The following is an 11561-nucleotide window of genomic DNA, read 5'->3' as shown; positions in this document are numbered from 1 at the left end:
AAAACATGGCATCAGGATTGGAGGAAGACTCATTAATAATCTGCAATATGCAGATGATACAACCTTGCTTGCTGAAAGTGAAGAGGACTTAAAACATTTATTGACCAAGATCAAAGAGCACAGCCTTCAGTATGGACTACATATCAATGTAAAGAAAACAAAAATCCTTACCACTGGACCAATAAACAACATTATCAATGGAGAAAAGATCAAAATTGTCAAGGACTTCATTCTTCTTGGATAAACTATCAACACTCATGGAAGCAGCAGTCAAGAGATCAGACGATGTATTGCATTAGGCAAATCTGCTGCACAAGACCTTTTAAAAGTGTTGAGCAGAGATGTCAGCTTGAGGACTAAGGTGCACCTGTCCCAAGCCATGGTATTTTCAATAACTTCATATGCATGTGAATGCTGGTCAGTAAATAAGGAAGACCATAAAAGAATTGACGCATTTGAGTTACGGTGTTGGAGAAGAATATCAAAAGTGCCATGGGCTGCCAAAAGAACCAACAAATCCAAGTTTGAAGAAGTGCAGCCAGAGTGCTCCCTGGAGGCTAGGATGGCCAAACTTCGTTTCTCATACTTCATCCATATTGTCAGGAGGGACCAGTCGCTGGAGAAAGATATCATGTTTGGTAAGGTGGAGGGTCAGAAAAAGAGAGGACGACCCCCAACGTGATGAATTGGCTAAGTGGCAGCATGGATGGACTCAAGCATGGCAACAGTAGTGAACTTGGCCCAGGATCGGGCAGTGTTTTGTTCTGCTGTGCATAAAGTCGCTCTGAGTTGGCACCAACACGATGGCACCTAACAGCAACAACACTGGGCCCTTTACCAAAAAAAAAAAAGTGATAGGAAGCTTTCCCCAGATTAATATATATATATATAAGATTTAATATACATAGTACGGCAGCAAAAAGTAAAACACTTCTTTAACTTTATTTTAATGATGAAGATTTTTTTTTTAAAGTCAAGCTTGAATATTAAATCTTTAGATTTTCTCAGCAGGAAACACACTTTATATTAGGAAAACAAAATCAAGAAAAATATCATGGAACAGTCTCTCAAGGTGTTATTTATGAGTACATGCACTCTAAGGTCAGTAATGAAAATTAACAACCAATTATAATTCTAGCATGAATACACATACATGTGTAAATAAATAAGCTACTTTCCTAAGTAAGGTTTTTCAATTGTCATTTAAAAAAAAATAAAGAGAAATAGAAATTAAAAAATCAAAATTTCTAAAACTTCAATAACATTAATAGAGCAGTCACATGAATTCTTTTTCTTAAAAATTCCTGATTCTGTTTCCCAAAATAAAGGCTGGGAAATTCTGAAAAATGCTGAAATGACATCAAATTTTAAAGTATTAATAAATTGGGACCATACATTAGAAAGACTCAAGTAGAACCCTCATAGATTGACAACGCTCTTACAAAGAAGGCTAAGTTGTAGAAACTGCTAATTTAGACTTTAAATATGCTATGCTGATGAACAAAGCAAGAATGCAAAAGATGATTAAAAAAGGAAAAGAACTTTTAGAATGGAACAAAATGGATGTCAAAGACACTTTCAAACTTGCTCTTGAATGAAGAGTAGTCAAAGCAAATGGAGCAAGCACTTCAAATGGCAGCCTGAGAAGACAAAGAAGGCAAAATATAATGAAAACATCAAAAGGAAAAAGCACACTTGGCATTTCTCATGTTGAAATAACTGAAGAAAGAATTCAGGGCTCGAGCTGCAATACCGAAGGACTCTATGGGCAAAATGTTGTTGTTATGTGCCGTGGAGTCAGTTCCGACACTTAGCGACCCTGTACAGGGTTTCTAAGGCTGTAAATCTTTACAGGAGCAGAAAGCCTCATCTTTCTCCTGAAGAACAGCTGGTAGTTTCAAACTGCTGACCTTGAGGTAAGAAAAGGAAATGAATGCAGAGTGACTATACCAAACCATTCAACCATTTCAGGAGGTAGCATATGATACAAGAACCAGAGGTAGTGAAAGACAGTTACCAGGCCAACTGACTTGCAGAAATCCATATTGGCGCCCAATCCAAAGAAAGGTGACCCAACAATGTGAAAATTACCAAACATTATCATTGATATTACATGCAAGTAAATTTTACTGACAATAATTAAAAAACAGATGCAGTAGTATAACTGCCAGAAATTCAAACCAGATTCAAAAGAGGACATGGAATAATGAGTATCTTTGTTGTCATCAGATGTTTTTTGGCTAAAATCAGAGAACACCAAAAAGATAACAGAAAGATGTTAGCCTGTGTTTTACTGATTTTGCAAAGGCATTCCACTGTGTGGATCATAAGAAATTATGGGTAACATTGCAAAGAATGAGAATTTTAGAACACTTCATTGTGCTCATGCAGAACTTGGACATGGACCAAGAGGCAGTCATTTGAACAGGACAAAAGGATGCTGCCTTTGTTTAAAATCAGAAGAGGTATGATCAGGGTTGTATCCTTTTATCATATTTATTATACTTAGCAAATAATCTGAGAAACTGTATTATATGAGAATGAGGCATAAGGATTGAAGGAACTAACGTAACAAACTGCAATGTGCAGATAATAACCTTGCTTGATCAAAGTGAAGACAACTAAAAGCACATACTGATGGAGACCAAAAACTAGTCTTCAGTGTGGATTACACCTCATAAGGAAAACAAAAATCCTCACAACTGGACCAATAAGTGACATGATAAATGACAAAAATATTGATGGTATCAAGAATTTCATTTTACTTGGATCCACAATCAACACTCATAAAAGCAGAAGTCAAGAAATCCAAGAATGTATTGCACTGGGCAAATCTGTAACAAGCGCCCTCTTTAAAGTATCCAAAGGCAAAGGCTCACTACTACTTTGGGGGCTGCCTGACCCAAGCCAAGGTATTTCACATGTATGCAAAAGCTGGACAGTGTCTAAGGAAAGCTGCAGAAAAATTAACACCTTTGAATTATGTTGTTGGTGAAGATTACTGAACATAGCATTGACTGCCAAAAGAACAAACATATTTATACTGGAGGTACAATCAGATTACTCCTTGAAGAGGCGAGGATGGCAAGACTTCATCTCAATGTGGACATGTCATCAGGAGGGCCAGTTCCTATAGAAAGATACTGTGCTTGGTTGGTGGGAGAGATCAGTGGAAATGAGGAAAACCATCAAAAAGATGAAGAATGGCTATAACAATGGGTTTACACATAGCCACGACTATGAGGACTGGGCAGTGTTTCATTCTGCTGTACACAGACGCTATAAGCTGAAAGGGACCAAATGGCACCTAACAACATATGTTTAGCTTAAAGATGGCTATAAATAGTTTATCTCTGACAATTTTTTTAAATAGAGGAAGAGAATATGGTCAGTCTCATTAAAATATAAGAAACAACAGCCCTGATACAGTTAGCAGTGGAAACCCACAATTTCTGTGTACATCCAATTGTTATGTATCTTTGAGTCTATTCCAACTCATATCAAACAGGGTAATTATTCACTGACAAAATTTCAGCAGCTGAATATTTTTAAACATCTGTCATTAAAAATCTCAATACCTGGGTTGTACATTTACTAACCTTTTTCAAAAATTTTGCTAGCTAAAAGCTAAGTAAGCACACATTGGTTCTGAAATCTTAATGTGTATATTTTCTTTTTGTTCAGAAAGAAAATATCTGAAATATCTGCAAAGAATCATTAGTGACTATGTACTGTCAGTAACTTAGAATATATGTGTTTATTACAGGGGAAACACTAGAAATTCCAGACACAATAATGGGCCTTACTTTATTAGCAGCAGGAACAAGCATACCAGATACGATTGCAAGTGTGTTAGTTGCAAGAAAAGGTAAGAAATACGTGCCCCCCTCTCAGGATACAATATAAATTTGCAAACCCTGGTTGAAATGCAATGCATAAAAGTAAAAGTAACTTTATTTCCTCAATAATATACTTTGAAGGAAAAAACCCTCAATTAACAAGAGCTTATAATTTAACCAAAGATTAATTTCACTAAATCTGACTCCCAAATATTCACCTGAAACGTGCAATAAATCTAAATGAAGCATGTTAAATTAAAAATGAAAAGTAACACGTAATTTGCATACCTTATTGAAAAAACATTTAATAAATAAAAATAATTAGATAAATAAATGTTAAGACTTTAAATACTAACCAAAGAAAAACTTGAAAGTACAAATTCAGTAAGAGTTTTGCACTAACACAATTTTCCAAAACCAACATACAAAAAATGTATCCAGTGTTTCTTCTTAGGGAGCTTATTAATAAAATACAGCATTAGTATGTTTATTTTAACAACATGCTTCTCTTTTGCAGGTAAAGGGGATATGGCAATGTCTAACATTGTGGGATCCAATGTGTTTGATATGTTATGCCTAGGTGTCCCGTGGTTTATTAAAACTACATTTGTAAATGCATCAGCTCCTGTAGAAGTGAACAGCAAAGGACTCACTTACATAGCCAGCTCTCTCACCATCGCAATTGTTTTTCTTTTTTTAGCAGTTCACTTCAATGGTTGGAAACTAGACAAAAAGTTAGGAATAGTCTGCCTGTTATTATACTTGGGGCTTGCTACATTATCAGTTCTCTATGAACTTGGAATTATTGGAAATAATAAAATAAGGGGCTGTGGAAGTTGATGTTAATAATGGTATGCGGAAAATGTGAATAATGGGGAGAGGGAAGAGAAAGGAAAAATCCTTTTTTTTTTCATTTAAGTTCAATAAAAAAATGTCCTGAACTTCAGGATCTAAAGCTTAATTTTTTTCATTACCAAAGGAATACAACTTAAAACTAACCAAAATCACATCCTAATTTGCCTGACTCCTTTCTTTTCAAGGACTGCATATATACAAAGCAGAAGTTTTTTAAAAACACATCTATGCTTTACCTTAGAAGTTGATAAAAGCTGAGGAAACCTGAACAAATTAATCCCACTAAGCAGTACTGAAAATAACAACAAGGAAATGGCTTATTATATTAAAAACAGTATAACCATTCATTTAAACTGAATGACCAGACTCTCTGTCCTTAAAACCCAAACTTGAGATCAACAAAAAAATCAGTATATTTTAACACTATACTGTAAAAAGCTGGTGGGAATTTTAAAAGTTCGTTTTTACAGCTTTTGTAAGCATACAATATTACTAAAAATGATTTCAACTAGAAGATTCAGCAAAACAGATGTAGGAATGTTCTAACCATGGTCTGAAATTATGCATTACGATCTAGGCGAACATCGATTTCTCGGCCACTGATTTTTATGCCATTCATTACTCTGCAGGCTTTCTCAGCTGATTCAGGCGAGTCAAATCTGACCGTGCCACAGCCTTTTGACTTCCCATTCTCCATTTTTATTTCTGCAAACATGACGTGACCTGCAAAAGAAAAATGACAACATGACTATGGGTCTCAAAAGGTTCTGTTCATTTCACTATGAGGTCTGAGATTCCACAGACATTAATAGTAATTATTTTAAAAAACAGCATACCATGTAAGCATTATTCTCATTTTGTATTTTAAATATAATTCATATAAAGTAATGACTGTTGGGTGGTAGTGGTGATGTGCCATGGAGTCGGTTCTGACTCATAGCGGCCATGCAAAGGATTTGAGGCTGTGAATCTTTATGGTAGCAGAAAGCTTCATCTTTCTCCTGCAGAACTGCTGGTAGTTTAGAAATACTGACTATGAGATTAGCAGCCCGATTTGGACCCACTACGCTACCAGAGCTCCTTAATGAATGTTGTGTTGTTGTTGTTAAGTGCCATCAAGTTGATTCTGACCCATAGCAACCCTGTATGAGGTTTCTAAGGAGCAGCTGATAAGCTTGAACCACTGACCTTGCCGTTCAAACAATTTTGCATTCTGATGCATTAGCCCACAGCGCCACAACAGAACTCCTAATGAGTGTTAGAACATGTTAAAATATACACAATTTTAAACAGTATAATTTTTTAAAATTTAATGAGGGGAGTTTCAAAAAGTACACAGAAAAATGGAATTAAAAGATAATAGAGTTTTCCCCCAAACTTTATGAAGCCCCTAGTTTTTATGTTAAATTCTTAATTTCTAATGTAAACTTTATTAGCAATAAGACAAGCCAACAAAAAAGTACTGCCAAATCATATACAAGAAAACTTACAAATTTAAACAAAAATATTTTTTAAGATAAACTGTTGTTTTCTACCTCCCCAATCTCTCTTCCTACTCTTCTTTCACTTTACTTCTTCATCCCTACAAATAGCAGCAACTTTTCAAAAAATCAAATTTCTGCCAGGCTTCAAAAGGCCACCACAATTTCTGTTTATCAACCAGTGCCCAAGCCATTTATTCAATATTACAATTTTAACTTAACATCTTTTAGTGGTACCAAATATATTTATGAAAAAGAAAGTCATGGAAGCAAAATTGCCAATTATATCAATAAAAGTAAAAGTATTGATAGCAATAACACATAAGAGAATCTTTCAGAGGAGGAAAATCAGACGATTGTTCTTTATACAGTTAACTACACTGCTGAGTCTAAAGGCTGATATTTGAAGTAAATCAAAGTCACTTTATCAAAATACAAGGGGATTATAAAAATCCATCATCCTAACCAGAATAGTTTTGAGTATAAAAAAGTGAGCATCAGTAATTACACATAAATTACAAGTGTAATATAGACTATCCCAGGCATATGACCACCCAATCCAAGCAGGTTGCAGATTTAGGTTATGTGACTACTTACCATACTAGTTTTCAGCTCTCAAGCTACACGTCCAAACAAATCAAGCTAGAGAACTTCAAAGTTTATAGTTACCCAATCACTATAGGCTAATTTTAATCTAGTAACCTCATTAGAAAACCAGTCCTGGTATGGCACTGTAAGATAAGCACTGGACTGCTAGCCACAAGTTCGGCGGTTCAAACATACCAGTCACTCATTGGAACAGACTCGACAGTATTCAACAACATTTAGCTCTATGAAGGGAGAAAAATAAAGGAGAGGAACACTAAAACCCGGTCTAAAATAATCTAAACCTTTTACATATAACGGGATTAAATTTTAATCTCAAAGCATGAGTAAGATTTTTTTTCTGTTTAAACCTTTGACCTATAGCTTCAACTACTTTTCTACTTTTGTTTTTCAACCATCCCATATAACTTCTTAAAAAAAAAAAACAAAAAAAAAAAAAACACAGAAAAATGGTAGCCAATGCCTCACCTACTCAACACTAATTAAATGTTCTAAAATAAAATAGTAAATGTCATACTGAGCCAAAACCATGATCTTGCAATCCAGGCCAGAAAGTCTCTAATAGTGTTCTAAGTGATTCAAGCTGACAAGTGCCCCCCGAGAAATCATATTGCAATGATTAAAGTAGATCCAAACAATACAGTATGCAATTAACAACTGGATAAAAAGTAAAAATAATAAAAATTATATTTCCTAATAAACATGATAAAATGAAACCAGAAAAAATTTTTAAAGCACAACTTTAAAGACAGATGTATGTTGAATGCAAAACTGATGATCTGCCCTGTAAACTTTCACTCAAGTCACAAAAATAAGGAAGACAGATAGATAACATAGTATCCATAATCTTCTTAATGTCTTGAATGCTGATTTCTGGGGGGAAAAGTTTAATTAAAAAAGCATATTTAGATAAATGGCTATGTTTTGTTGTTAACTGAGTCACAGACAGTTACAGAGCAGATCATCAGTTTTACATGCAACAAATCACATACTTTGTTTCCTCTCAATGATTGCAATCCCCTTCATGTAACAACAATGATCCCACTTCCTCCCTGTGGTTCTTATTTCCATTCCACCCTCCTTTTTATCCCTCCTCAACTCTGTCATTAAGGAAATATTGTCCTTTTGATCTTGAATAATTTGACTATTCCATGATGAGTATACCTTACCTATAAACGCCCCTCTACTCCTGTAAATGCTTTCCCAGGAGTAGCTGGTGACCCTTGTGGTTGTAGTCCAATGCTTAGCACCACACCAGGAGTCTACACCCATCTACTACTTTGCTGAAAAATTGGGCCACGAAGGTGAGTTCCGTTCCAGACCTAAAGGGTGACCAAGGGTCATAGTCTTGGGTTCCTCCAGTCATTTTTTCTGACCAGTAACCCAGTCTTTTTTTTTCCCCCCGTAATTTTGAGTTTTGTTCCACATTTTATCCCACTCTATCCATGACCTTCTAATGTAGTCCCTTTCAGAGTGCCACACCAGGACTCCAGTTTCATGGTTAGACTGCCCTAAAAGTGATAGGAAGTCTGGGGTGAGATGACAGAGGTAAGCAGAGTCACTGAACCAACCCTCTGCAGCAGAGACAGGAGGGACTGAGTGAAATAGATACAGATGGTGATCCTGGAACCCTGAGCATCAAGGGAGAAGACAGAGTGGTGGACTGAGTGCTAACTGGAAGAGGAAGCTGAACAGAAGCAATGAGAGAGAGGGAAAACAGGCAGATTGTGGGCTGGCGAAACATAGCCCAGCCACTGTGATCTTGTGCAAGTGACTACTAATTCAACAGTCTGCAGGCAGAGGATGCAGCTGGAACTTGGCACCAAAGGGGTACAATTTTCCCTTGCTCCTGTGCTCTCCTGGTATCCCGGTAACATGGCCAGTCTCCTCCTGCCCCCCCTTTGTCAATCCAGTACCCCCTGCCCCAAGCTACATAGTGTCCACTCTGCCAGGGGTTGAGTAGTACCCCTGGCTTCTGGAAACATGTAAACCTACACAAACAGTGAACAGAGAACTGTTTTCACACTTCAGGTGTCTACCACATCCACCAGGAAAGAGGTGGTAAGTGTCTAGAATACACTAATATATAGTCATCAACTAAATTTCAACTTACACAAAGAAGTGTGATAGAGTGCCTCAAACACATGATCAAAATACAATGTCAGAACATATATATTACTAGAAGTAGCATCTGAACTACCTGATAAGGAATTTAAAAAGAATGCTAGTTAGGCAAATTCAACAGATTCTGAGAAAGATCAAGAAAATTGCAGATGAAATAAAAAAAAACCGACAAAACTATGGAAAATTTCAGAATACAAACCGACAAAGTAATTTTTTAAATGGGACCCATACAAATACAGCAATTAGAATGCCAGAAGATTAACATTAAGACTTCAGAAATAGATAACAAACACACTGAAAGGCAGAGAAATAGAACTGAATCAATCAATGGAGAGCTGAGTTACTGAGCTGGAAGGGAAATCTTTCAAGCCATCAGCTACAGCAGCAGTGGCGAACCCTTTGTCTACCAAAATTTATAACATTATTCATTGGCCATACAAAATTATCAACTTAATAATTAGCCTAATATATTTGGTCCAACACTTAACAACTCACCCTTAATGCAATGGCTCATCCCCAAAATAAGGGAGTCCTGGTGTGGTGCTATAGTATAAGCACTAAACTGCAAGGTTTGTTTGAACTGCAAGGTCAGTGGTTCAAACTCACCAACTCATCCTCAGAAACCCTATACAGGGTCACTGTAAGTCAGAACCAACTTGACAGCAACAACACTACCACCAACAGTGCAATGCCTGGAATTGCAGTTGCCTTGGCAGACCTGGAATTGCAGTTGCCTTGGCAGAAACAGAACAAATAATTTCACAGGCCTTATACAGGCCACACGACAAATGTTCCCCAACCCTGAGCTAAAGAACAATCAGAAAAAAATACCAAAATAATCCAAAGAAAGCCCACTATCAAGAGAAATAGCTTATGTAAGACAGAAATTTCAGAATAGGAGACAAAAAAACACCCACAAAACTGTCCAGGAGTTGTTGGAAGAAAATATCCTTAACACCATGACAGATGAGAAGATCGCCATTCAAGAAGTGGAACAAACTCAAAACAGGAAGCTGTTGTTGTGAAATGTCACTGAGAGTGAGTTCCAACCCATAGTGACCCTGTATAGGGTTTCCGAGAAGCAGGCTGGTGAGCTTGAACCACCAACATTGCAGTTCAAACGACTTTGCAGTCTGGCGCATTAACCCACAGTGCCACACCAGGACTCCCCAAATAGGACAGATGCCCCCAAAAGAAAAACACCAAAACAATTATATAAAACTTTTGAAATCCAAAGACAAGGAAAGAATCCTGAAAGCAGCTCAGGAAAAATGAAGTTTTCTACAAAGGAGAATTAATATGACTAAGCTCTAATTTCTCAAAAAGAAACCATGCAAGCAAGACAATGGAATGACATATATAAACCTCTGAATGAAATAAAATGCCAACCATGAATCTTATATCTAGCAAAACTATCCATCAAATATGATGGTGAAATTAGGTCACTTTCAGATAAATTAAAATCAAGATAATTTGTAAAAATGAGACCAACCTATAAAAAAAAAAAACACTAAAGGAGGTTCTTTGGACAGAGAACTAACCACAGCAAATAACCGGAGACATACATGGCAGTGTGACCTACACGCAACCCAGATATAGAAGAATGCAAAATAAAGCGGACCTGTAAGAGATAACCAAAAAATCCATAAAGTAAAAGGAGGGACTACATAACTTCCAAATGAAGAGGAAATCAATTCAATTTCAAGAAAAAAGTAAGTAAAAATAAACCTAATTATAACCCTAAATACTAACCCAAGCCATACTCTTAGCCCAACACTCACCCCGTTCAAACCCCTAACACTAACCCGAGTCCTAATCATACCCTAACAATAAATTATGTCCTAGGCCTGGCCAGAAACACCCATAATCTCAACTCTCACTTCTATGCAGCCCACAAAATTAAACAGTGACCCAGTAGGATGAAAGTACTAAGAGTTCAAAGAAAATGTTTCTTCCAAATCCTAGGAAACACCAAATGAGCTAAGCTTTTCTAAAGATAAATTATTTAAAGGGAAATGTGAGTTTCAGATAATTGATTAAAATGAGACTTACTTAGCTTTTTATATGCTCCAAAGACATCCTCAAATGACTTAAATATCTACTGATCTGTTATGACGCCAAGAAGAAGAAAAAAAAAAAAAAAATGGGACTATTTTAGCAGTGGTATAGGACAAACTTGTATGCCATATGAAATTATCACATAATAAGCAAACATATTGATTTTACATGTAGTAATAAAAACGACTTATCCTGTAGAACTTTTCCACTTTATTTAACCCAGAATATTATTAGCTTTTATTAAATCAAATGTTATCAACTAGACGGCAATTAACAACATTAGCACCATAGAGTATACTTAAGGAGTCCTGGTGTATCACCTTAGGATACACACTAGACCTTAAGATCGGTTTTAACTACAAAGTCAGTGGTTCAAACTCACCAGCCCCTCCTCAGAAATCCTATACAGGATCACTATGAATAGGAACCAACTCAACGGCACTTAACAACAACAATAACAAGAGTATACTTTGGGAAATGCTAATAAAAAGTATATTTAAATATTGTTGTCAGGTGCCATCGAGTCGGAACTGACTCACAGCGACCCCATGCACAGCAGAACGAAACAATGTCCGATCCTGGGCCAACCTCACTACCG

At 36.4% G+C, this 11561-nt stretch overlaps 2 protein-coding genes across 3 annotated transcripts in view; one reads left to right on the top strand and one right to left on the bottom strand.

The window, feature by feature from the left end:
* The window catches only part of SLC24A5 (solute carrier family 24 (sodium/potassium/calcium exchanger), member 5), a 39890-nt gene extending 35165 nt beyond the window's left edge, over positions 1-4725 (top strand). The window contains exons 8-9 of one of the 2 annotated variants that reach the window (XM_006831684.1): positions 3767-3868; positions 4357-4725. In XM_006831684.1, the coding sequence (XP_006831747.1) occupies positions 3767-3868; positions 4357-4679 (425 nt within the window). In that variant the 3' untranslated portion in view covers positions 4680-4725. The remainder of the gene's footprint in view (positions 1-3766; positions 3869-4356) is intronic. The other variant, XM_006831685.1, reaches the window with a different exon arrangement.
* A 528-nt stretch (positions 4726-5253) lies between these two features.
* The window catches only part of MYEF2 (myelin expression factor 2), a 59278-nt gene continuing 52970 nt past the window's right edge, over positions 5254-11561 (bottom strand). Inside the window, 1 exon segment of the mRNA XM_006831683.1 lies at positions 5254-5417. Within this exon segment, the coding sequence (XP_006831746.1) occupies positions 5254-5417 (164 nt within the window).

The sequence above is a fragment of the Chrysochloris asiatica genome, unplaced genomic scaffold (genome assembly GCF_000296735.1).
Source record: "Chrysochloris asiatica unplaced genomic scaffold, ChrAsi1.0 scaffold00004, whole genome shotgun sequence".
Lineage (NCBI taxonomy): Eukaryota > Metazoa > Chordata > Mammalia > Afrosoricida > Chrysochloridae > Chrysochloris > Chrysochloris asiatica.
The sequence above is the reverse complement of the archived record's forward strand: the minus strand, read 5'-3'. Positions and strand labels throughout refer to the sequence as shown.